Source organism: Protopterus annectens, chromosome 10.part0, assembly GCF_019279795.1.
Source record: "Protopterus annectens isolate FY-2018-M chromosome 10.part0, PAN1.0, whole genome shotgun sequence".
Taxonomy (NCBI): domain Eukaryota; kingdom Metazoa; phylum Chordata; order Ceratodontiformes; family Protopteridae; genus Protopterus; species Protopterus annectens.
This window is the reverse complement of record NC_056744.1, coordinates 1,720,087,844-1,720,115,451: the sequence shown is the minus strand read 5'-3', so window position 1 is coordinate 1,720,115,451 and position 27,608 is coordinate 1,720,087,844. Positions and strand designations below refer to the sequence as shown.

General features: G+C 40.7%; 1 protein-coding gene across 1 annotated transcript in view; it reads left to right on the top strand.

Annotated features, from left to right (window-relative positions):
• The window catches only part of LOC122813955 (zinc finger protein 383-like), a 133,809-nt gene that overhangs the window by 28,092 nt on the left and 78,109 nt on the right, over positions 1-27,608 (top strand). The window contains exon 3 of the mRNA XM_044086500.1: positions 23,609-24,001. Coding sequence (XP_043942435.1) covers positions 23,609-24,001 — 393 coding nt within the window. The remainder of the gene's footprint in view (positions 1-23,608; positions 24,002-27,608) is intronic.

The window sequence follows — 27,608 nt, the reverse complement described above, 5'->3', positions numbered from 1 at the left end:
TGGGCATTCCCTTTTAGGTTTCAGACACAGCTAAAGAATGCCTTATGCTTGTCTTTAGCTAGGGTTGCTAATTTAGTCTGATAACTAGCTTTAGTGAACTTAACAAGAGCTCTGATTTGCTTGTTTAAGCTTTGGGAGGGTATTCTTCCTCTGGTGAGTAAGTTCTCTCTTGTTGTTCGGTATCATTTTCTTTCTTTTGTTATATAACTTATTTATAAATCAAGTGTAAAAAAGTTAGGCACTAGTGCAGAAAGTGGTCCGATATAAGCATTAGTAGCAAGTCCAACTACAGATATTGTCCAATAGTTCAATTGAATTCATCTCAAGCCCAAATAAATTCGAATAATTTTATTTGAGTCAGACGAACAGAGTAGGACAAGCTAAGCGCTTTCACTAAAGTTAGCTTCCTCAAATCTTTACATCATCTGGTATAGATCCGTCCCTTATATAATACAATCATTAATTATCAATTAGACTAATTAAGCAATTATATGAAGGAGGTAAAATAATACATTAAACATATTTAAAATCAAAATATCCAGAAAGTATGTTATATAAAACCATCATTGTTCAAAATTAGACCACAATAGCTGTTTCATATATCATAAAAATCTGATTTCTAGAAATAAGAGATGACTTTGTACATAGTGAAAGCATATGATTGTAACAATATTACATTCATATCTAAACGTACATGTTTTATTTGGACTAATAAATATTGAAAAATATTAAAAAACCTTGAAGAAGAGTTTCACTGTACTAACAATAATTACTAACTATAGGACTCTTATATAAACATTATTTCCTAATGGAAAAAATGGTCACATCACTTATTATATGAGTTACCAGTTCCTAAAAATAATGTTAAAATATGCCAACTGGCTTATTCACATAATAGTATCTTAACGTGGGGGGTGGAAATTTTCTGCTTAAGGTCATCAAATGCCTTCTGATGATGATCCAACCATGACCATGCTACATTTTTGCATGTTAGCTTTCTCAAATTTGCTGTCAACTCACTGAAGTCTGGTATAAAATTGCCAAAATAGTTGACCATGCCTAGAAAACATTGTAAGCCTTGCACATTGTCTGGTGCTGACATCTCTAGAATAGCTGTTTGTTTGGTTGGGTCAGGTCTTAATCCTGTACTTGTAAACACATGACCTATGTATGTAACTTCTGGAAGTCTGAATTTGCACTTCAGAGGACTGAGCTTTAAGTTTACTTCACGTGCTCTGTCTAGAACTTTCTTGAGGTTACTGTTATTCTCTCCTTCACCATTACCTCCAACTAGTAGATCATCTACTATTGTGACACAAGGATAGCTTAAAAAAACGTTGTTCCACTGCATGCTGAAAGACTTCACTTGGAGAATTTATTCCAAATGGCATCCTTAGAAATGTGTATTTGCCAAACAGAATACAAAAAGTAGTTAGAAATGAAGATTTGCAATCAAGCATCACTTGCCAAAATGAACTTGTTGCATCCAAAACAGAAAATACAGTGGAATTCGATATTAGAGCTGCGACTTATTCAACTGTACATATTGGATGATATGGTCTTTTCAGTGCTTTGCTCAAATCTCTAGTATCAATACATATTCTGATTTCATCTGAGCCTTTCTTATTAGCAGCTATCATGGACGACACCCATTCAGTTGGTGCTGTGATTGGACAAATCACACCATCTTATCCAACTGAGCTTTAACTTTGTTTTGCATTGCTACTGGAATTCTTCCTGATGTGACTACTGGAGTTATCTTGGAGTTTAGCTTCATAAAATACACAACTGGATGTTTGCCCAGTTTGTTATCAAACACGTCAGCGTATTCTTGAGAAAATAGCTTTGGAAAAGCTGGAACTTGGAACTGCACTCACATGATGAACTTCTTTAGCAAAAGAAAGGATATTCATTCTCAAACTAACTTTGAGACCCAGTAAAAATTTTTGGACTACATAGAATAATAAGTTGCAACAGCTCTCAGCCAAATAACATGAAAGTATTACTGAACCTTCGGTTTGAATTTCTTCACCTCCATAACCAACGAGTCTCGCACTGCTGGTAACATTGAGTTGTTTGTTAGTTCTTACTTTTGCAAATGTGTCCACTGATATAGCATTACACTTTGAGCTCTGTGGATATTCCATTGATCCTGACCATACAAAACACTTCACTCCTTGTTAATAAGTTTACTGCATCAACTCTTTTTCCAAGTACACCATCCACATAGAAAGCTGACTGTTTTGGCTCTACTTGATCAATTTGCTTTTTTGTGCAACCTTTCTTTACAACTACTGTAAGTGAGGATTATTGATTTGCAAAACGTTTGGAAATGGTTCTATTTTTTACGCTTGTGGCATTGCTGACCATATGCTCTCTTTTGGACTCATGATTTGCACCACAATTGTGACAGTTGCTGACTCAGTTTGTGTTGCACTGAGCTGGCGGTGGAGCTTGCACTTTTTCTGGAACTTTCTGAAAAGCTTCGTACCTTCTTTGGATGCCCTGTGGCTGCCCCTTGCTTAGGCCTCTTTCTGTTTGCCACACGTTGCATACTATGTACGTTTGCTCTGGAGCTCACTGAAACCATGCTTTTGTCACTCTCAAGCATATTCGTATGTCTTTCAGTCACCTCATAGATCTGACAAATCTATTTTGCTTTGCTTAATGTCAAATCACTGTCATGAAGTAAAATCTTTCTCACTGCAGCACTATTAATACCACACACAAGTCTGTCCTTTATCAGGTCATTTTTCAAGTCACCAGACCAACACATTTTAGCTGTCTTTTTCAAGTCAGTTATATAAGCTGCAAATGTTTCCCCTGGTTTCTGATTTCTTGTGTAAAACAAATGCCTCTCTAATGTACCATTCATCTGAGGGTTGCACATTTCTCTGAACTTGCACTTCAAACACTCGGGGTCTTCCCCTGATTCTTGTTCAAATATTCTCCAGTTCTCTGCAATGTTCTGATCAAACACAAGTGGTTGAGGTTTTCAAAATCCATCTGCCATATTAACACATACCAGTGAAGAGTCTCGCAAATAAACACGAATATACACGCATACATGTGCATAAGTAATTGGCATAAACACAATTTTCTCAACACTTTTGTGCTCTGAACTTATACTTTCATATAATTCTGATAAGTTTGAAGAGAAAATGAACACCCTCGTAGTACCTTTAAATAACTCGACTTTGCGAAATAAGTTTATTGGGCTTCTCGATGCTTTATTGCATTTTGCAAAAATAGCTTTTCGGATTTCTCGATGCTTTACTGTGTTTTATAAAACAGCTTTTTAGACTTCTCAATGCTTAATTGTACTTTGCAAAATACTTTTTTCGGGCTATCCATGCTTTACAAAACCTTACGGAAGACCTTTTCAGACTTTTCAATGCTTTACAGAGCTTTCCAGAATAATTTCTTGGACTTTTCAGTGCTTTATGAAATCTTCGATTGGTAAAGGTGGAAATGCTAAAATCATTTGTCATCACTCACTATGCTTGTGGAATTGGTAAAAGCAGAAATGCTGAAGTCATTTACTTTTGGAATGGTAAAGGCAGAAATGCTAAAGTAATCGCTTAGAACTTTATCGACAAAGGCAGGAATGCTAAGAGAATTGGTAAAAGTAAAAATGCCAAAATAATGTGCCATCACTTGTTAAAGTCATCACTTTAAGAAACATTCTAGAACTTTATGATGTAACTGAGCAATTCATGAGCACTGTAATACTCTTGTAATCTTTTGTAAGAAACACCTTTTATCAATGCAAGAAACATATCAAGCAACCGTACAATGCGAATAAATCGAACTTTTGTGGCCTAGACTCAATATCTTTCAAAGTAATTGCACTTTACAAACGACTATATGCAGCACACTGAAATATCCCCAAAATGGCGGTACCTGGCTAGGCAACTCTACAGTATAAGAAGCACTCTGTAATGGCTGCAGTTTCCAAATAGACACACCCAGTACAAGAACTTTTCTTCAAATAACTATGCTTTGACTGAATTACATGAAATACTTGCACTTTGCACACAGTAAAGTCTTTGAATTAAATGAACAGTAATAAGCACACACTGTAAGCACTTTTACAGCGAGATACTTCAAATAACTTTAATTACGCCTTTGTTACAGTATGAAGTCTTATTTATCCCCAGACACAGCTCTTTGCCCATGCACAAGCAGTCACCTTTCTTTATTTTTGCTTACTGTCCCCTTTTCTTATGTTCTTTTTGCTCATTTAAGCCCCATTTTCATGCCCAGAGTACTTTTTCTTGTACTTATTTTACTCTAAACATGTTCACTTCTGCCCAAACATGCTCATTTTGTACTTTAAAGTCAATTGTCTTGTCAAATACTTCTTTTGTTAAGCTTTTTTGTGCTTTCTTCTTGCCTGATAATGCAGTTTGTGCCCTTGTAATGCCCTTTCTTGCATCTTTTTGCAACGAGTAAATAATTTGTATTATTTTTCATTACCTTTGATTCTTTCTCGTTGTGTTTGTACTGTTTTCTCTTGGTTTTACCTTCGCTGTCATCTTTAATTGCTCCAAATGTTCTTCTCTTTTCAATCCAAGTTCTGACACCATGTTGCTTTCATGTTGGTACATGAATAAACAAGTCTTTCTGGGTTCTGTTTAAGCAGCTATATTCTGTGCAAGCACATCACTACAGAGGCCTATTGACTATGACTTAAGTAACTTGTATACAAGCTAACTACTGAGATCATACATGCTTACTCTCTGGCTGCTTACAAAATGGCACTAGGGATTGCATGTGTCTGGAATTTACATGTACACTCACAGCCTCACATGCTTCTTAAAGACATAGCACACACATGTTCCACTCTGACCTACAAGGTGTATTTGGATTTAATGAAGATGGATGTGCCTCCACCTTTGGTTCTTTCATGCTTGTTCTGGGGTCTGAATGTGTGAAAGGTATTGTAGACGTTTACGACTTGGGTGCTCTCTGTGGCCTTGAACCAAATCTCCATGACTGCACAGATGTCAGCATCTTCCAAGGTGAGGAATGCTTCCAGAGAGTACAATTTACTGTTTAGACTCCTAGCATTAAGTAGCATGATGTTGAGTTTGTCTTTGTCACTAGTGGATCTATTTTCATTGGAAGTTATGTTGTTTTTATATAGCCTAAAAAGTTACTGTGGAGGGTGGAAAGCATTTTTGCCAGTGTTCAAAAGCCTTGAGACAGGTAAAGGTCATCTCTAGCAAAGCATCATGGTCTGTTGACCATGTCTTTCAAGGCTAACAGATGCAGCATCTTCCTGGAGTGACACAAGAAGCTAAGCCAATTGTTTAAATCAATCATTTTTTGTCTATTGTGGAATCCTCCTAGGTGAAGGTAGAATGCTGCTTCGGGCTATGGACATACTTTCGTGGGATGCATAATCTGAGAGTTAAATCATGTCTGTCTTCATATAGTCCAGAGAGGTATGTCTCAAGTCATTCACTCCATCATGTACTATGACAGAGTCATAATGGTAGTTGTTGCTGAGAGACTTGACTGCATGCATGAATTGATGGATCCTGGCACCTGACAAGCAGCTAACTGTGACCTCCTTCTTGTATGACCTGGTGAGGGGGACATCTGTGTGTCTAAGTACTGAGTCGCCTATGACCAGGACATTTGGTTTTGAGGTGTTTTTCCTTAGGGGCTTAATTGCTGATGCACTGATATGTGTTGTTATGTGTAATGGTGGATTCTGTTTGTGTGTCAGTAGCATGTGAGTTGCTTGTGCTTGGGAGGTCTGTGGCCTTTTGGTAGGCTCTTGGAGGGTACCGCTGCAAATGTGGGTTTATGTGTCTTGACTTTATCTTGTGTAAGAGGAGAGGTGTATGCTGACAACCTGTTTGATGACTTGTTTATTGTTATGTGAGAAGACTAATTCAAGTTTCATGGTGTAGTTACATCTCTCGCATACTGTATTTGTTTGCTTTAGGAGCATGTGGATGTCAGTATACATGAGGCAATTGCTACATTGTTTCAGGATGCCTGTGTTAATCAGGTTAGCTGGAGAAATGTTGGGAAACAGACTGTCCATAGTAGCAGGTAATTTTTTAAGTACTGGTTTATGAGAGGGGGAAACCAAATCAGCTATTGCTTTGGGGAAAAAAGGGGACTTATTCTATAGAAGATAAGGGTTGAAAATTTGGCCTACGGTACTGTGTGCTCAGATGAACTACCTGCAGTGCAGAAGTGCGTGGCTGAGTTGTCTAAGAGCAGCAGGGAAGCCAGATATGGTTTCACTGATTGGAGTCTAGGAAAAAGTGTTTCAAGGTGTGTACATCTATACAAAGCACCACTAACCCCTGTTGTGCAGTGCACAGCTATACGCAAACATGAGGCTTGTATACAAGAGGAGTTAAACATTTTTAACACAGACTACCTGATAGAAAAACCCAAACCTGAGCCTTTTTCAAGTAATCTCCAGCTCAGAAGGGTCCTGAGCTACACACTTCTGCCAAAGAGTGCACAGAGGCTCTCTTAATGTAAGAAGGCTGTTTCAGTGCTCAAGTGATAACAAACAGTCTAGAGTCAGCATGTTCCATGCAACTTTCTTTTGTTCTATTGCCATAATGGATTTTTTTTTTCTAAATGACTACAAACTATGTTTGCACCAGTTCAAGTGTATAGTTCGTATATATCACTGGAAGTCAAGTTACTGGCCTGTATTTTACAGGCTAGCTTGCAGGTTCACTCTTATGGAAGAGTATCATTTTTCGCTTTCACTATAAAATATCAAAATTTCAGTACATTGAACCTCTGATCGTGGAAGAGCAGAGGATAGACGTACTGAAATATCGAACCTTGTGAATGGAGATTGTACAGTGCAGATTGAGAACTTTACCATTCTGTTCACTGTAGTGAGATGTCAGAGTTGGTATATTTAAGTAGTGGGGTTATGGGGGTGCAGGGAGACTTGTCCCCCTGCAAAAACAGGAACTGAGAAATTTCGTTTTTAGTTTTTTCTTTTTTTTTTGGTTCAGTATTTCAGTACTTCGATCCTCTGGCCTTCCACAATCAGAGGTTCAATGTATTGAAATTTTGATGTTTCATAGGAATCCCATTTTTTCTGTTAACCAGGTCGGTGCCCTTTTGGGATGAACATGTAAGAAATTCTTACTCTGTGCTATATCTTGTTAATACTTTTAGCCAAAAGTTAGGTAGTGCATTTGGGCCTGGGGGTTTGCAGTTAGAAGCTTTTCTTAATTTTGTTTCACTTTCTGTGGCCTGTACTTAAACCCATTACATGGCCTCTACATTCGAAGTCCTGACTATTTCTTTTAATTTTTCTTTTCATTCAGCATCTTTATGTTCCACAGGGACTTCATGAATATTTCCCAAAATGTATCTATTTCTTCCCTTTTTGGCAGTGTTTCTATTCCTTTTGCTTTGGTTTCTCAGTTCTATATAAAACTTTTTTGGGGGTCATCAATGAATTCCTTATTTATTTATTTTTTTAACTTTACCTTTATATTTGCTTCGATATTTTGTCTGTGCTGATATTTTAACTTTATTTGCCATAGTGTGTGACAGATCCTGGTCTGTTTTGATACTGTGTGTTGTTTTTGCCAAGTCTGTCTTTATAGTTATTTTCATGATTTGCTCCTTTTTCAATATTCTTCTAATAGAGAGACATTTTGTCTTAATCGCTTTATAATTTCTCATTAGTGCTTCTTTGGTGACATTGTATTTCTTCCCTTTGTTTCCCTTATTCCTGTTTGTTATTGTGGTTAGACTTTATCTGTTATTAATTTAGCTGTACAGTTATATATCATATTTATTTCTTTTATATCACAAGAGGTTCTCTTGATAGTCATCATTAATGTGTTCATCTGTTTTACCAGACTTCTAATATTTTGGGTCTTATTGACTTTCTGTAATCTATTTCTTTCATTGAGATTAATATGTCATCTATCCATCTGTATTAAATTAAGCAACTCTTCCCTTAAATCATTTTCTTCTAAACTGAGAGCACCTTCTTTGCTCTTCACTTCCTGTGCGTGTTCTACATAAAGTTCTAGAGCATCTTCCTGTGATCTATCCCTTTCAGATGCATCCTGATTCATCTTGTACTCCATCATATGGGAACCCATTGGCCCATCACTCCACAGCATTCCTTACGTCAGAGTTTCTGCTCCTTCTCTTGTTGTGCAGCTTCAACTGAACCTTTGCACTGATCTCCTATAGAAGACTCCAGAGCATCACCATGTGGCAAGTCTTCCACTGCACCTGTGTCCCTTTAATCTGGAGACCCATAGTTTCATCATACCATGAAATTACTTGTGCTGGATTTCCAACACTAAATCCTTCACTTTGCAGATAATCCATAACTTCAGTTTTGTTTAATTTCTTCCTTACTAATCCTGTTTTATATCCCCCATTTGTTTTCTTATTTTTTGTATTGTGAAATTTTCCATATCTGGATGTCCTGGCCTGAATTTATCTTCATATATATTTGGTGCTGCTCTTTTACATTGATTAGATGTCCTTCAAGGATGCATCTGCAGTCCTTACAAATGGGTTGTCCTGTCGTCAGGCAGCCCTTCGGTCGGCCGGATTCCAAAGTCTGGGTCTGGCCTCGGCTGATGTCGCACTTCCCCCGACGTCATAGCTGCAGTTATTCGGGTATAAAGGTATCAGCCGACGCCATCTTCCTCCATCTTTCTTGCCGCGTGGCGCCCGAAGCAGAAGCTGTTCGCAAGTGCCGGTCGGTCAGAACCAGCGATTACTACTACCGAAGACTTCAAAAAGCTACCAAGACTTCAAAAGCTAAGTACCCCGTTGGGGACTCTTTCTTGCCTCAGCCGATGTCAGAAAAAGTGAATAACTGTTTAACTTGTGGGAAACAAATACCTCATAAAGATTTCCACTCTTACTGCTTACCTTGTCTAGGCCCAGACCACGACGTAGCAGCTTGTCTAGCCTGTGCTTCTTTCAACCGGCGGACGCTTAGACGCCGGTCGGAATTTGCTGAGGAGTTTTTCGGCTCCGATTTTGCTTACATTATGCCGTCGGATCCTCCGACTACGCAAATTTCTAAAAAGCGCAAGGAAAAGGACCGACACTCGCGGTCCGCGGTTTTGGCCGAAACCACGGTTAAGCCAACCGCGAGTGTCTCGGTTTCGGCTGAAACCGAGTCCACGGTTCTTCCTTCAGCTGAAAGCGTTCCTCCTACCGAGGACTCATCCAGCATGGTGGAATCGGCTTCTGAAATACCACCCGCTCTTGCAGGTTCACAGGAATTATCTGACACTATCCCCTTGGATATTTCTACCCCTGCACGTGGAGCTGCTAGGCCACCTGCATCCATGTCGATTAAGGCCTTTGCCAGGGCTAAAGCAGCAAAATCAACCAAAACTGTGCCTGCTAAGACCCCCTCACACAGGCCTAGCTCTAGTTCACAAATGCTTAGTCTTGCAGAGGATCTCATTTCTTTGATCCGGGGATCCCAACCTCACCCAGACAGGGCCTCTCACCCACCTCCAGAGAAGAGGCCTAGAGCAGAGCCCCCTGAGCCAGTTTCTACAGATGACTCCTCTGATGAATCAGATAATTCTAACCCTCCAGAGGGCCCTTTTTCTCCTTATGAGGTCTCTGATGCAGAAGAGTCCATTCCTTCTGCCTCTCCTCCTGAGGAATTTTCCTTTGGGGAAACCTTGCATGCTATGAGGGAACAATTTCAATGGCAGGGCCAGGATTTTACAGACTCTAGGAAAAGGCTTAGAACCTTTCTGCATTTGCCACAGCATAGGCCTTTAGCCATTCCTCCAGTACTTACTGTTGTGGATGATGCATTTAATGATGCTTGTACTGCTCCTGATTCTCTTCCTCCGGCCCCTGCTAAGCCCGATAGATACTACAGGGTTCCGGACACACATTATCATTTGTATAAGGCTCCTCTTGCAGATCCCAAAACTATCTCCCAGGGACCCAAGGCTGTAGCAGCTACCTCTGCCAAAAACCCCCTCCCCTCTGAAAGGGAATCTAGGGCCTTAGAGAGATGGGGTAAAAAAGTTTACACTTCTGCTACTCTTTCAGCTAGAGCCTTGAACTGTCAATTCCACATGATTCAGTATCAGGAATTTATGTTAGATCAGTTAACTAAAAATCTGTCCTCCTGATGAACCATTAGACAAAAAATCTCTTCAGGAAATGGTACATAACATTCAGCAGGTCAGTAATCATTCTTTAAAATGCGGCTATGATGCACTGGAGGCTTCCTTTAGATCAGCCATGACTGGTACAGTGATCAGAAGACATGCATGGTTAAAAGAGCAGTCCTTACCAGACCATGTCAAATCAAAGCTCCTAGATGCTCCCATGGATAAGCTCAATTTGTTTGGCTCCCCTGCACAACAGGTGCTCAAGAAGGTGGAAGAGAAAGCAAAATCTGTCCAGACAGTCAAAGATTTCTTACAGGTCCAGCCTCCAAGGTTTAGCAGGAACTGGCCTTCCAAGAATTGGTCCTTTCCAGACACCCACAGAGCTCAGAGAGGCAGGAATAGGCGCTCAAGAGGCAGGGGTCAATCCAGAGGTGCCTACAGGGGACGTCAGTGGCAGGCTAACAACCAGCGAGGTACAGCAACAAATCCTGCCACCACCACAGGACAATCACAGTGACTTGGCTCTGGCTCCGCCTACCAGGGAGCAACTAGAAGCACCCTTAGGCGGGAAGCTAGACTTATTTTCAGTAAACTGGCATTACATCACAGGAGACAAATGGATTTTACAGACAATAGACCAAGGTTACAGGTTTCACTTCCATACTCTACCAAGGAAGAGAGGAATGCCAAACCTACCTCCAAATCAGAAGACAGAAGCTCTACAACAAATAACTCACTTACTAAGGATGAGAGCTATAGAAAGGGTACCATCTATGGAACAAGGACAAGGATTTTACTCCAGACTCTTCCTAGTACCAAGAAAAGAAAACCAATGGAGACCTATTCTCGACCTGTCCGCTTTAAACACATACCTCATTGTACCAAAATTCAAAATGCTGACCTTACAGCAACTTCTTCCCATGCTGGGCAAGGAGTCTTGGCTGGTAACTCTAGATCTCAAGGAGGCATACCTGCACGTCCCCATACGACCAAATTGCAGAAGATACCTCAGATTTCTTGCAGGATCAGAGCATTATCAATTCTCAGCATTGCCCTTTGGCTTCTCTACTGCGCCCAGAGTATTCACGAAATGCCTGGCATCAGTAATTGCTCATTGCAGGCTTCAGGGAATTCAAATTTACCCTTACCTGGACGACTGCCTGTTACAAGCGGACAACAAAACAAATTAACAAAAGACTTGGAAAGGGTCATTCATCTACTGCAAGCCCTGGGATACACAGTCAATATAAAAAAGTCAAGGCTGATACCATCCCAAAGGATAACCTTTTGGGTGCAGAGCTGGACACATCAAAGCAGATGGCATTCCTAACAGTAGAAAAACAGGAGCAACTCCCTCTCTACTTCATGGCATTAACAAAGCAGAACCAGCTAACAGCAAGAAAAGTCCTGCAAGCCCTGGGTTACATGGCATCCTGCATAATATTGATTCCACATGCCAGACTACATATGAGAAAGTTACAGTGGTACCTAAGGAATTTATGGTCTCAGCACAAGCACAGCCTAGAAACCCAAATTCCAATAATTCCATGCCTGAAACAAGAATTCCAATGGTGGGCTCAGGCCTGTCAATCAAACAAAGGGCTGCCCTTCCACAGCACTCAACCAAGCCAGACCATAACAACGGACGCCTCAGACCTCGGTTGGGGGGCGCACATGCTGGACAAGTGCATACAAGGCTTATGGACTCAAGACCAGCTGCACCTACACATAAATCAAAAGGAAATGCTGGCAGTAAAACTGGCAATCCAGGCATTCAGACCATTCCTTCAACAGGGTCAACTGTTGATAAGGACGGACAACACCACAGTTATGTGGTACATCAACAAGCAGGGAGGCACACATTCATACCCTCTATGCCGGATGGCAATGGACCTATGGAACGTGGCCCTGAGCTTCAACATTCAGTTACAAGCAATTTTTGTGTCAGGAAAAGAAAATATTCTAGCAGACATCCTAAGCAGAACTACCACGGATGCCCACGAATGGATGCTGCATCCGGACATCTTCAAAACCATTACAGGAAAATGGGGGCTACCAGAAATAGACTTATTTGCATCCCCACACAATCACCAACTGAAGAAATTCTGCACAAGGACGTACCACCCCCTTGCTTGGAAAGTGGACTCCCTATCTTTCAGTTGGAAAAACCTGACAGCATATGCATTCCCACCTCTTCCTTTGATGCACAAGGTGCTACTGAAGATCAAAGAAGACCATCCAAGGATCATCCTGATAGCTCCAGACTGGCCAAGGCAACATTGGTACCCATTACTGAGGAGTATGTCTCGGGAACAAATATGGCCTCTGCCCCTAGTTCCCTTGCTGCTGACACAGAACAACTTCAAAACCCTGCATCCAAACCTGAAAACACTGCAGCTGGCTGCCTGGAACATTGCTTAAGAACAAACAATCCAGAATTATCTCAAAGGGTTAAAGACATAATCTTGGAGGCTCGCAGACGCTCAACAAGAAAAAATTATTCAGCAAAATGGAAAAGATATCTTACTTGGTGTACTGCAAAAGGAGAGAATGTGTCACTGGTAAACATAGCTAACATCCTGGAATACTTGGCAGAGCTCTTCCATAATGGCCTGTCCTATTCTTCCATTAAGATTCATGCATCAGCTATTTCAGCAGAATACAACTTGGACCCTCCAGTCTTCTCACATCCTCTGCTCAGGCAGTTTCTAAGAGGAATTAAAAATGTAAAACCACCAAGAAAGCCACCATTGCCAGCATGGGACTTGAACTTTGTGCTAGAAAAGTTGACACTACCTCCTTTCGAGCCAGCAGCAACAGCAGAATTGCAGTACTTATCATGGAAAACTGCTTTCCTGCTTGCAATCACTTCAGCACAAAGGGTTTCTGAACTACAGGCATTAATGGCAGTACAGCCCTTCCTGATTTTCCATCAAGATAGAGTGTCCATGAGAACTAATCCTACTTTTATGCCAAAGGTGGTCTCCAGGGTATCTTTGAACCAAGCTATCCACCTGCCTACATTCTTCCCCAACCCACAGAACAGGGGAGAAAGACTGTTGCATACCTTGGATGTACATAGACAATTACGCTACTACCTGGACAGGACCAAGAATAATAGAAAAACTGACCAGCTACTGGTAGCATATGCAACAGGAATGGAAGGAAAAGCAATTTCGAAACAGACAATCTCTAAGTGGATAGGAAATTGCATTAGATTTTGTTACTCTTACCATGGAAAGAAAACTCCAGAAGACATCAGACCTCACTCTACAAGGGCTACAGCCACTACCACAGCCTTTTTACGAGGAGTGGCTACCAAAGACATTTTTGAGGCTGCTACTTGGAGCTCCGTGCATACATTTGCCAAGCATTATAATTTACCCTTATACTCCAGATCCCGAGCAGGTTTTGCCACTGCTGTGTTTCAAGGGATCTTAACTACACCATAATCTTATTACTCCTCCTCCCCCAGTTTGGCTATGGTATTCTACCCATTTGTAAGGACTGCAGATGCATCCTTGAAGGACATAGTACAGTTTTGTACCTACCATAAATGGAGATGTCCGATAGGCATGCATCTGCAGTCAGGATTACCCTCCCTCCTTCCCCTCTGAGGTACTCCTAGGGTATTTACCCCTCTTTTAGCTAGCTGGGGGAATCTATTATGGTGTATTTGTTTGTATATATGTATATACATGTTTATTTTTATTTTGCTCTCTCTTATTTGGAAACTTTTGCAATTATCCAAATTAGCCTTCCTAGAGGGCACCTGGCATCTGGGGCAAGAAACACTGAGGAAGATGGCGTCGGCTGATACCTTTATACCCGAATAACTGCAGCTATGACGTCGGGTGAAGTGCGACATCAGCCGAGGCCAGACCCAGACTTTGGAATCCGGCCGACCGAAGGGCTGCCTGACGACAGGACAACCCATTTGTAAGGACTGCAGATGCATGCCTATCGGACATCTACATTTATGGTAGGTACAAAACTGTACTTTTTCCTTTCTCCTTTGTATAAATATTGCACCATACCAGATCTCTCTTTCTTTCCATTGTACATTCTTCATACATTTCCTACTGTACCTGTTTCTCCTTAATCTGAGAAATCATTGTTCCATCAGGCTGTTCCATGACCTGTGTTAGACTTTCTACATTAAATCCTTTGCTTCATAGATATTCCATGACTTCAGTTTCTGTTTGTGTAACTTCTACCTTGCTAATCTTGCCTACTACTATCCCTCTTTATTTTCTTATTTTTTGTATTGTGAAATGTTCTATTTTGGAGTGCTTTGCCTGTATTTTTCTTCAAATGTCTTTGGCGCTGCTTTTTGTATTGATTAGTTTGGCCTTCTCTTTTGCAGAAATGTTGCACCTTATCAGATCTCTTTTTCAGTCATGTGTGATGTCAGCCATGATCTTTGACCCCTGGCTCCTTCTCCTACTCTCCTGGTACTCCGGAGGTTGGAAGGTAAAGGTGGGTCAGTTTTGGGATAGAATCTTAATGGTCACTGGTTGTATAGTGATAAATTACCTAAAACTGTAAACAGACCTAATATGGCTTGGTCTCTGAATTTGAATTTAAATGAATACTTGTATGTTTCTATATACATACATTAGTAATAGTGCTGTTTGTTATGCAGATATTTTAATAAATCATAAAAGTTGATATATGTGGGCAAAATTCAGTACAGGCCATTACTGTCTTAAAGTGGCAGAACTTTGTCATTTTATGTTGTCAGTCCATCCATCACTCCACAACCCATTTTCCCATTGTTTCACATGGGGTCAGAGTGACATTTCAGCAGTGACACTCATCTATAGGCAAGGTTCAGACCGCTGGGTGGCTAACCTGCTGTTCTTTCGTACCACACATTCACATGCATGCTCACATCTATGGCCAGTTTAGAGTGTCCAGTCCACCTACTGCATGTCTTTGGAATGTAGGAGGAAACCGGGGCAGACTGTGCATAGAAAGCACCCCAGGCAAGAATCAAACCCAGGGGCTCTTGCTGAGAGCTGACAACACTATTCACTGTGCCAGATGAAATATAAACAAACAGGAGTGGGCAATGAACACATTCAGATGATAATGTTCTGAGCTGTGTTACTCATCAGGTTTGACAATAGTGATTGCTGCAATAGTCAAAATGTCTCCTTCCTGCAGTGACTGTAGTGTTAGTTGGAGATCTTGCTCCTCCTTTGGAACTTTTTTAGGTAAAGATCAGTTGATGGACATCCTGATGATGATATAACTACAATCTGGTTTTTAAGAATGTAACACTACTGAATGCTTTGTACACAAAAAAAATCCAAAATGGCTGAACATGATGCCTTCATTACCATTAGACATCAGCATTTGTGTAATTACAGTGGAATGTAATTACAGAAACCATGTCCCACTGTAGCGATAACACTCCTTTTTTCCCTAGAATATGATGTATGTTGTACAGTTAGCTCCACTGGCAACTGCAGGGAAGTATTGGTATTTATATGTAACCTTGCTGTGTCTTGCCATATTCTATATGTGCTGTAAATCTAGAACTGCTTGGAGTCCCCTAACACTCAAAATTGTGTTTTCCATAATAGTTTGAATATTATCAGTAGCTCATTCAAAGCATGTAGAGTATTGTAAATAATATGAAAAGTTAAGTATCATACCAAATACTTCCTTAAGGATGACCAACTATCCACATATGAAGTGGCAAACATACGAATAACAAGTATGCCCAGAGTTTCTGGACTTTGCATATACCAATACACTTGACCCAGTTATCCACCTGCCAGTTAAAGGTGTCAGTCTTCTAGATTGTCTAACTCGTATATCCCACTGTTGTACCACTTGGTATCACATCCTTAGTCAAGTCTGACATCTCACAGTGACCTTGGCCCTGAAAGCCTGCTTCATGTCCCCCTAATAACTCCTAAACTTTCAGTGTTTACTCAAAAACAAATTACTTACTGTTTACCAATCTTGCTAAGAATCACAAATGGTTGAGCAGCCCAACAGACCTCTTACCTGGGGCTGCTGCCTATGTCTCTGAATTTTTCTCCCACTTAGATGTTTTAAGGCACCCATGGTCATGTGATGCAAGGGTAATGGCAAGTTTAAAGCCCATGTGAAGGAACTACCACATTAATAGACTCATTAATAAACAGAAAAAAATCCTGGCCTTATGTAAAGGGTATCCACTTCATTCTTATGAAAAATATTTAAAATTGGCAAGTCCCTCAAGCTTAGCAAAATGTGGGGATAATTGTGAACTTAGGACTGCAACCAGCTCAAGTACATGGTGTAGACCAGCTCACTTACCCAGTTATCAAACTGTAATACAAAATAAGGCCTTCAGCTGTGCCATGAAGGTTAGCAATAACAACAGGTCTGTACTGAGCTTACTTCTAATGATACCTTCTTTTCTGTCCCTAAGGATATCTCTGATATTCTTGTAAGCAAAGCCTCATCCAAGTTCACCACACCTTGTCTTCCCTTTTCACCCAGTAACACCTCCAGTCTAGAAAGTCAGTCCTGACAAAGTCCTTTCAACATTTTCTAAACTTAAGTACCAGTTCTGTGGGTCCTGGCATCCCTTGTTCTATCTACCACCCCCAGGTCTACTCTTCTACCTCAGACTGTCCACTTGGTTAGATCCATGAGGTGTGGAGAGCAGTTCTTGTGGTGCCTTTGCAGAAGGTTGGTCCTTTTACTGACTGTTGGAGTTACAAGCCTGGTAGACATGCTAGTTTTATTTGCAAGGCTTTGGACTATATTATGGATGAAGTATTAAGCAGCTGTATTGATGACCTTATATTCTTAGATACACACCACTTTGTGTTTGTAAAAGGCAGATCATGTCTGCTCGACCTAGTTGAGTTCTTCAGAAAGGTTACCAACACCAGTGATTAAAGAGCATACGGTTCCTGCAACTACCTGGAACTTCCTGAAGCCTTCAGCACTATCCCACATGCTGAAATTATTGACAAACTTGCCAAACGTAACGGAATATTAACGTATGCATTGTTTGCTGGATTGCTAATTGATTGTCTGATGCACCCATGTTATTAAGGCTAGTGTAGTAGCAATGTCTCCAGTAGTATCCTACAGGTGCCTCACTTACTTAACATGAGAGCTGGTATTAAGTTACACAGGCTAATCAGTTTAGCTGCTGATGGCATACTGGGGGCAATTTCTATTCTGATACTTACATTCTCTCGCAAGGGCTGTTCCAAGTAAAAAGGCTTAATGTGTTAATTATGGACATGTCCTCTGTGTACAAATACCACCGCATGTATAGATAAGACCCTCCACTTAAACTGGATCCATGCCTCAAAGGCTTGGATACCTATGTTGATAATAACCTTTGCTTTAAACATTGCATATCTGACATGACTAGAAATTCCTTCTACCTTGCACAACACATCTCTTCATGGTATCTCTTCAGAGTTCAGAGAAGTTATAGTTCTACTTTATTCCCTCCATAAATCTGTTCTTTAGTCACTTTGATTCACACAAGTTGTTTTACATCATCCATGTGTTGCATTGTACAATATCCCTCAAGAACCATTTTTCATCTTGGATAGATGAACCCAGAACTCGCAAAGGTGCATGAACATCTGTGTATCGTAGATGTTTCCCCAAGTGCACCAACCCACATGAACCTTCCTACACCATGGGTGAATACTGCAGTCTCAGAGGTTTACATAAGCTGTTGTGCTGTCCACTGACCCACAAAGCTATTCTGCATTATAGATATTCTCTCAATAAAACACCCTGGCCTTCTAGGATGACCTGTACCATTATGGACCTTGGATCTGTTTTACAAACACACGAGGCCCATTTGAGACATTCTGTACCACAGGTCTTCACTTCCGTCCTGTAGACTTCAGTGATCCATCATTAATCTGTGAGCTGTTACCCAACCTGCAAGAGATCTACTCTCCAACCTCATAGGCTCTTAAAAGACACTTGTAAGCATCTTATTGAAATGTCAGTCCACTGAACGGCAAAGGCTGACATGCTGGGGAAAAAAAAGAAACTGTAGAAAACAACTCTTCTTCTTTAAAGTTATCATAGGAGATTACTAGGCTATTGACCCAGAGGTCATTTTAAGCCTAGCTGTTTCAACCCAATGTAATGCCATAGAGATACTAGTCAATAACCAAGATTGCATTTAGTGATGACTGCCCATGTCCAGGAGGGCTGTGGTTGCTGTCACTGCTAAGAATTTATGGTGCCCCATCTACTCACCCAGGTTCTGCTTGAACAGTGTCTTTATAGGTGGTCTGTTTCACATGAATTGGCAGCCTGTTCCAAAGTCATTGCAGTTGCTGGGAGATAAATCTGTCCCTCCAACATATCCTCTTTAAGTCGCAGGTCATATTCAGGTCCTGGGAATGGGTAGCCCTAGACCCATTTGATATACGGATATGCAGTAAGTTTATTAGGTTTGGGTCATGGGTTGCTCTCTAGGCCAGGCATAAGTCTCCCCTAAGAAGTCCATACAGTATGGAGTATAGTGACAGGGATTTTAGTCGTTGTCTGTAAGGCACATATTGGAGACTCTTGATCTTCTTTGTTGGAAAACTCTGAAGTCTCCCTAATTGCTGTAAGTGCTTAGTACGGTATGTACTGAATGGGGCATTATACTCGGGTCTACTTCACGTTGTCATAAGGTGACAATATCGAGTCTGATATTGTCGGCATGACAATATCGAAAGTGAAGAACATCGTGCAAGTAAACAGAGATCTCCGTAAGGTGAGATTTCCATTTACCTCAATGTAGTGTGGTCTCGGAGTTGGTATATTTAAGTAGAGGGGGTGCAGGGGGGCTTGCCCCCCATCCTACGTCATTTAGTTTTTTTTTATGTTTTTTTTTTACATTATTCGATGTTTTACTTAATCGATCAATAAAGTTCGACCTTTATTGATTCGATTAAGTAAACTTTCGATAACGTGATATAGATGCTTAAACTCAATTTTGGGCCAGATAATGAGTACAGGGGGGTTATAGCTTCTTTTGCTCTCAAGGTGATGCCTTTACTAATCAAGTGAACTATGTGGAAAGCTTTCCTTACAATGGTAAACACATGGTGGTCAAAGTTAAGGTCACTGTCAACCTGTGATCCCAGATCCCTTACCACTTCATGAGTATTTAAGGTATTGTTATTGATTTGATATTTTAAATGGACATTGTTTGTTTGTGCCAAAGGGAATGATGATGCATTTCTTTGCATCAGTTTGAGACTGTGACTAATACACCAGTCACTGGCCTGTGTGAGACCATCCTGGAGTATACTGACATCATATGGGGATTCAGTGATTGCCCCTAATTTGCAGTTGTCTACAAACGTGCTCAGCCACAACCCTTTAGTTTTGACCTGAACTTCTCAGAAGTATATATGGAACAGTAGGGGGCCCAGCATGACCCCTGTGATACCCCACTGGTAACAGGTGTGCTGGTTGATGTGGAGTCACCCACTTTGATGGTGTGTGCCTGGTTTGTGAGCCAGTTGACAACCCATCTTACAGTGAAGGGGTTTACATTCAGTTTGCCAAGTTTATCGGTAGTGCCTGGATGTGGGATAGTGTTGAAAGCCTTTGCCAAGTTGAGGTATGCTATTTGCACGTATTTGTCCTCATCAGTTGCCTTGGTCACACATTCAAAGAAATCCACCAGATTTAACAGGCAGGATCTGCCGTTCATGAAGCCGAATTGGATAGGAGCCAGGGTTTGGAGGTTACCTATGTCTTTGTTTATAAGGTCAATAATGATGGGTTCCATGGCCTTACAGATGAGACTTGGCAGGCTTATGGGTCTGTAATTCCTCAGGCCTACTGCTAGGCCACCTTTGTGGAGGGGAGTAACTGTAGCTGTTCTTCATTCCGCAGGAGCAAAGCCTGTGGTTAGGCTATGATTGAAAATGGTACTTAGTGGTGATGCTAGTTCATGTTCTATCCTGTTTAGAAGACAACCTGGGATGTTATCTGGTCCCATAAAGGCCATGTTCTTTGCTTTGGACAGGGCTTTGAGGACCTGCTCTTCAGATATATAATGTGGGGGGGTTTGGGGGAGGGTTTGATGTATGTTAGGAGGGATAATGAAGTGAAATTTATCTGCTAGCAGGTTTGCTATCTCTGTGCGGTCAGTGTGTTTGATATCATTGGCCCCAGTTCTGCACATGCTTGGGTCCTACCCTTTAGGTTACATACAAAGATGCAAAAGGCCTTATAGTTATCCTTGACAATACTTGCTAGGTTTCTCTCAGAGGAGCTCTTGGAGGATTTGACAAGGTGTCTTATTTGCCTGTTAAGGCTGAGGAGGGTGCTTTTCCATTGATGGGTCCTTGTCTTTGTTTTCTTGGACAGCAATTGTTTGCATTTATTGTAGAGTTTGTTGATACTGGCAGTCCACCATGTCATCTTGATTTTACTTGGGGCTCTGGCTTTGATTATGTCTGATACAGCCAAGTTTATACACTTATACAAGTGACTGTACAGGGCTTTAGTATAAGCTTCTGCGTAGTTACCACTTTCATCTTGGGCTGGGGCTTGGAATGCATTTATACCTTTACCTAGGAGGATATAGTTTGCCTTGGTGAAGTTTTTTAGTCTGATTTCACCCTTTGTGAGTTCTGGTGTTAGTGTCATTCAAAGGTGACTGATTTGTGGTCAGTTTTATCTAATGAGGGTCCAACAGTTGAAGCAGTGCACCTGTTTGATATGTTGGTGAGGACCAGATCTAGAGTGTTTCTTCCTCTTGTCAGGGTATGCAGTTTGCTCCAGGGTATTTGAATTCACAAAGTCAATGAACTTTTGTGCTGGCAGGTTTGAGCTAGAGTAGGTTTCCCAGTTGATGGTGGGATAATCGAAATCTCCCATAACCAGTGTGTTTGGTAAAATTGTAATTCTCTTCAGTTTGGTTAATTAGGCTTTGTGGGTGTCTTGACTCATGGAGGGGGAATCTATAAGTGGTTAAGACTTGAACTGGAGTCTTACGCACCATAAACTGGACCTGGAGTAACTCCATGGAGTTGTCTGATCTAACTAGACGTGAGGTGAATTTATCTCTAATATACATTGAAACACCACCTCCTTTGGTTTTCATATTTTCATTTTCCAGTCTAAAGGTATGGCAGGCATTATAGCCTTGCAGGGCTGGGGTACTCTCTGAGGCTTTAAACCATGTTTCTATGACTGCACAAACAACTACATCTTCTAGTGATACAAGTGCTTCCAGGGAGTGCGGTTTTTGGTTTAAGCTCCTAGCATTTAGCAGTATGGCCCTTATTTTGTTGTGCTTGGTTAATTTCCTGTCAGTAATGTTGTTTACAAGACCTTGCCTAAAAAAGGCACTATGGGGAGGAAAAAGCCTTTACCAGCAGCTGAAAGCCTTGGCATGCCAGATGCAAACCTTCTCTAGCAAAGCGGTGTGTCAACCATGGCTTCCCAGGCTGACAGGCACTGGATCCCCTTGGAATGGCACCAGAAACTAAGCCAATTATTGAAATTAATCATTTTTTTCTTATACTTGTAGCATCATTCTAGGTGAGGGTAGTATGCTGCTCAAGGCTAGGGACATACCTGCTTGGGACACATGCTTAGAGAGCTCATCCATGTCTCTGTTCATACAGCCCAGTTAGATACGTTTCAGGTCATTTACACCAACATGAACTATGATTGAGTCATAACAGTACTTGTTGCTGAGAGATCTGAGTGCATGTGTGATTTGGCGACTCCTGGCACCGGACAGGCAGCTGACAATGACTTTCTCTGTGTCCAACCTGGTGAGTGGAACATCCGTGTGTCTCACTATTGAGTCTCCAGTGTTAACGCCTTACTGGCTTGGTGGGTGAGACACTGGTGTTATGTGTCAAGCCCCCCCCCCCCCGAACTTATTTATACCAACTCCAAGATCACAACACCTCAGAGAAAAGGGAATATGCTAAGAAAGGTTGTCTTGGATTTGGTATATACAAGTCCTTATTTTTCAGCCATGCAGTCTCTGCATTACAGGAGTCACTCATGCAGGTCCCGATACTTCAGATGGTTACTCATTCTGTATCTCTCCACACTGGCTCTCACAGATCATACTTTATCTGAGATGTACTATACATCCCATATCGTCACATGCACAGCTCTATGTGACATATAATCTCCAGCACCACAGATCCATATTTGACATTCTGTAAGTAACATATGTTGTTTAATTACAGAGATCAACCTGAACAGTTTTTGATTCCAGATGTTTTCCCCAACATTATATACCCCACATAAGTCATTCTATGTCGCATCACTCCCCAGATTTACACAATATGTAATTACAGCTATATTACAAATTCTTGCAGGATTCAGTGATTAAAACACAGCACAGCTGTTTCATTCTGCTTGCATATACTGCTTGTTCTTGATTTTCTCATTGTAGAAATAAACCTTATGTTGGGTAACCTAACTTTTTCCCTTTGTGAAACGTTATCCTACATGTGGTCAGGTTATAGTTTTGCATTTGATTTTTATTTAGAAATCCTGTTTTAATATAAGGTCTCATACTTTCCTTAGTTACAGTGGTATCTCCATTTATATAACACTGTTATGCACTTTCAAGGTTAGCACTTTGTTTCCTGTTGCATGACTGTGGGGTTGGTATATTTAAATAAGGGTAGTCTGCAGAATTAAGCCCTCCATATGGGGGTTACGGGGGGGTTCTCTTCCTGCAGAATAGGTTGTAGGTGTTTTATGATACATTTAAGTAACATTTTGTTTCATTAGCAAAAGTTAACAAAACATAACTCATGTTACAATGATTTGATTGAAATGGGGGAGGGCATTTGAAAAAGTATTTTATACTACAGTAGAACCTAGGTTTTGTGGCTTTCCTGTGTTGTTGTGATCCACATCATAACTTGGCCACCATGATGATTCCAAACTCTTTTTCCTCTTAGTTAGTTACTGGCCTTCCTACTATGACTGATCCCACATTGCTTCTAGAAACATCTTCCTTCCAAGGGTATGTCCTCTTACCTATCAGACTTGTCCAGGGAGATGTTTTAATCATCTGAAGCCAACCAGACTATATAGCAGGTGTTGGACTGGCATCTGACCAAATCCATCAAATCGCCAGGAGCCTGCTTCATTTCCCTTTTCTCAGTTTGTTTTTTCCTTCCCAGCTTCAGCTACCCAAGTGTGCAGCCAGAACATTACAGTGACTCTTGGTGTGTATTAGGGGTCATCTTTGTTCTGGGTATCCTGTTTCAGTACTTCCAGAGAAGGATCATCCATGGTGGTTGTCCTGTATATTGGCCGTACTGGTAGGCCGACCCTTTCTCAGCTCAGGTCATACAGTGCTGCTCTCAGGTACCCTGCTTCTATGATGGTGGACTTGTCTTTACTTGTTCTTTTTTTTTTGCAATAAAAAATGCATTAGCACATTTGGTACTGTAATGTACAATCCAACTTTTTATTCTTCTGTATTTCTTGTTTCTCAGGAAGATGCGTGTAGCTTGGAACAGTACATTACACAAGAGTTTGCAAAACTGCACCAGTTTCTTCATGAGAAGGAGCAAAAACTAATCCAACTGCTTAAGGATGAAGAAGCAGAAATTCAGAGACAGATGGAAAGAAATCTTGAAAGCCTAAGAAATGATGTTGTGGCCACCCATGTGGCAGTGTCTGATGCAAGCTTGGAGCTCAGGAAGAAAGTCATAGAGACTCTGGAAGAAAAGGAAGAAAGTACTCTAGGTCTTAAAAAAGTCATAGAGACTCTTGAAGAAAAGGAAGAAAGTACTCTAAGTCTTAAAACTTCTGTTATGGCCACTCTGGAAGCAGAGTCCAAGGGTATGTCAGAACTTATAAATCAGAAAACTACTGGTTTTCTAACAGTAAGTGAACTTTTTTGTTGTTTGTGTTTTTGTTTCTGTTACCTTGGTAATAAGGCTGGTCATCTGACCCTTTTTAGCCATGAAATGATCTCTGTTGAAGAGAATAAGACAGATAAACAAGTACAAAGCACATCTCCCTGTTTACCTGTATAGGAAGTTATATTTTGTTTGCTTTTCCCTTTTTTCCGTGCCCTAAAGTTTTCACTAACTAATGGACAAGCAACTACTACTTTCAACATTAGCTTTAACAATAAAGAAAAAGTCCTTTTCTCCTTTTTTCAAACTTTTTTTCCTATCTCACACATCTTTGTAGTTTGCATCATCATAATACACTTAAATCTCTTCTTTCACATCAGTACTTCAATACAGTTTTATTGCCCATTTCCATATAACTTTCAGGCTTACAAATATTTTTTTACCCACAACAGCTGGTACCACCATCTCGGACTACTCTATTCACTCTCGCTATGCTTGGCCAGGCTTACTCCACTCCTTCACCCTACCCCCTATTCCCACCCTCCCCCTCCACTTCATCTAAGCTTGTATCATTCTGTCCCCTACCCCCTACAACAAAACATCCAACCAAATTCACTGAAGGATCCAAATGGCCTAACTCCTCAGCTTGCAAGCTTCTGTCGCATGCCCACCTAACTCACTTCTCTGAATCTACTTCACCAAAAATACCATATAACTTCCACCCAGATACTCTGTCTTCCCCTAATTTAAGGATAATATGCTGCAACTCCAGGTTACTCTCACAATTATACTAAGCGTACTTAGGACTGCCATATCCTACCATATTCCCCTTCCCCCATCACTCTGATTTCCCCAACTCTGTACTCCTGGATAACAAAATGACGTAATTGCACTCAGTCTTTACCTGTTAGGAACTCAGGCCCTATTCAGTTACAGCTACTTCAGACAGGACAACCAGATCTATATTTTAGTGTCAGACTGGGCACTTCACCCTCAAACATAAACACCTTTGGCTGTCTCCCAGATCAGTTCCCATCTACCCACATTTACCACAAGACAAACTAATCACACCCCTAAAAATACAGTATTAAACAAGTACGTAGACTCTTCTGTTTTAACAAAAACACCTTTATAAACTACCACTCCAAATACAGTTGGAATACTGTAAAAACCTACCATTAGAAGATGCTGTTATCTATTTCAGTAAAACGATCTTTAACCCATAAGAACAAAAAGAACCAAAAGTAACCCTGCTCTGTGGCTAAACAAAAAAAAACAAATAGCTCATGCTAGATAGAGACAAAACCTAGAAGCTGTGGTATAAAGATAGAACAAACACATTTTTAATCAACTTAGAAAGTGATGTAAACAACAGATAAAACTAGGCAAAACTGCATTCTTTCACTCACTTTAAGTCTAACATCACTACAGTCCCAAACAGTTTTGGACAACCATAAAAGCCTTAGTATATCTCACTCAAACCACCAGCCCGTATCCTACCACAAACAGCACAAACAGCAACATGGACAATGTAGCCATCCAGTTCAACACACACACTTCATTCAATCTGTCTTCGCTCTACTAGAATCTAATCCTCCCTCCCATCTCTCTGTCTCCACCAACAATACTCCAAATTACCTCTCTTACTTCTTTCTACCAAATACTACCTCAGCTATCGAAAATTATCTTCAGAAGCATCGGTTGCTGACAAACTCCCACAGATGTACCTTAAGTTAGTTGGCATACCCCATCTCAATACTTATAAATAGATCTATAGCAGAAAACTATGTACCCACTATCTGGAAAAAAATCACAAATTAAACCACTTCACAAGAATGGATCAGCCACAGACCTCTCCAACTTCCTCACCATTGCAATTCTCTCCCTTCTGTCCAAAATCTTAGAAACATGCATACACTCCCAACTTTTAACTAATCTCATAAACAACAAACTACTCTCCCCCACACAACATGTCTTTCAGCTACACCACAGCATAACAACAGCTCTGGTTAGTTTCTCAGAAACCATAAATACCAACAGAAACAATGTAACCTAATATTCTGCCTGTTCCTAGATGTGTTAAAAGCATTCAGTAAAGTATCCCACCAACTCCTAATCAATGAACTGTCTTCCCTATCACTGTCCCATTCTGATCGTACTTTAGTCTGTAACTGTATCTCCAACAGACAACAGGCCATAAGGTGGAATCAAGACCGATCACCCCTCCTCCGTGTTTCTGTCCGTGTACCATAACGGTCAATTCTAGGCCAGTACTTTTCAGTATTTTCACAAACAATCTGCACAAAGCCAGCAAGCCTGCCACTTTAGTACAATATGCCAGCGATGCCACTATCATCTACTGATCCCCAGTCCTTCCACTACTTCAACAAATAACTTCCATAGAATCATGGGTAAAGGGTCGTCAGCTAATCTTAAATGCCAAGTAAATAAAATTAATGCTTTTCATACCCAGATCCCATTCAACAACCAGTACACCCTTTAATATTGCCTCAACAAACACCACCACCATAGAAACTGTAACAAATACTAAGCTACTAGAAGGCACAATAGACAGTAACCTATAATTTGCCCTGCATATCACCCAGGCCATCAAGAAACCTCATAAAAAACTGTGCTTCCTGTAGTGAAAGAAACCCTACCTTACAGACTCATCATGAAAATCCTTAGCGTCATCCTTCCTTCTCATTTCCCTTCTGTATGTACCATCCATATTACCAAACATTCAAGTCCCCCTACTAAATAAATTAGAGTTATGCTTTAACAAAATAATCAAGTCTGCAGCTAACGCATCCTACCATACACACAGCTGCTTAACACTAAAGAAGTTCAACTGGCTAGAACTTCCTAATTACCTTACATTCACTCAGCTTTAAATTGCCTATAAAATAGTACACAAATCGCACACATGTGGCCCTCTCTACAAAATATTCTGAAGCATGACTCCCACCACATTGTCTTCACTTGGGTAACCAGAGCCTACTAATAACTTCTAAATCCCATAATAAGGCTGGAGACCCACCATACTCATCCTGTCATCAGACAATGGAAACCCCTACCTGTCTCACTAAAACAGGACAACTGTGCATCTAGCTTTAAGCACAACCTAAAACAGAACATGAACTCCTCCTGGCTTTGTTCTTGTTCACACCCTGACAGATTCTCACTCTCACTCTGTCTCTTTCGCTCATCTTTGGACTATCACCAGCCCCTAACACCCCAGCTGTCCTACCTTATCCTGTAAATGTAAATAAATCCTATCTGTATTTTTAACTGTGTACTACTTTTCATCACTTCTTTGTAAATGAAGTTTGTATATTGCCATATGTGTAAATGCAGCCTGTTTATTATTGTATAACATTCCTACAGAAATCAAATTATAATAACCTCTCTCTGTCTTCACTGGATTTCACATTGGATGATTCTAAGATCCCATGTCTAATGCTAAGAATCTGATTCTTTTTTCTCTGTAAATTATTTGTAATTTTTTTGTAACTCTAATGGATCTTTTCTCCTCAGTCCTCCACTGAAAATGGGCCTGAGTGCCCAGTCAGACCATCCCAGTACACAAAAAGCAATAAATAAAATAAATAAATACAAAGATGCACGGTAG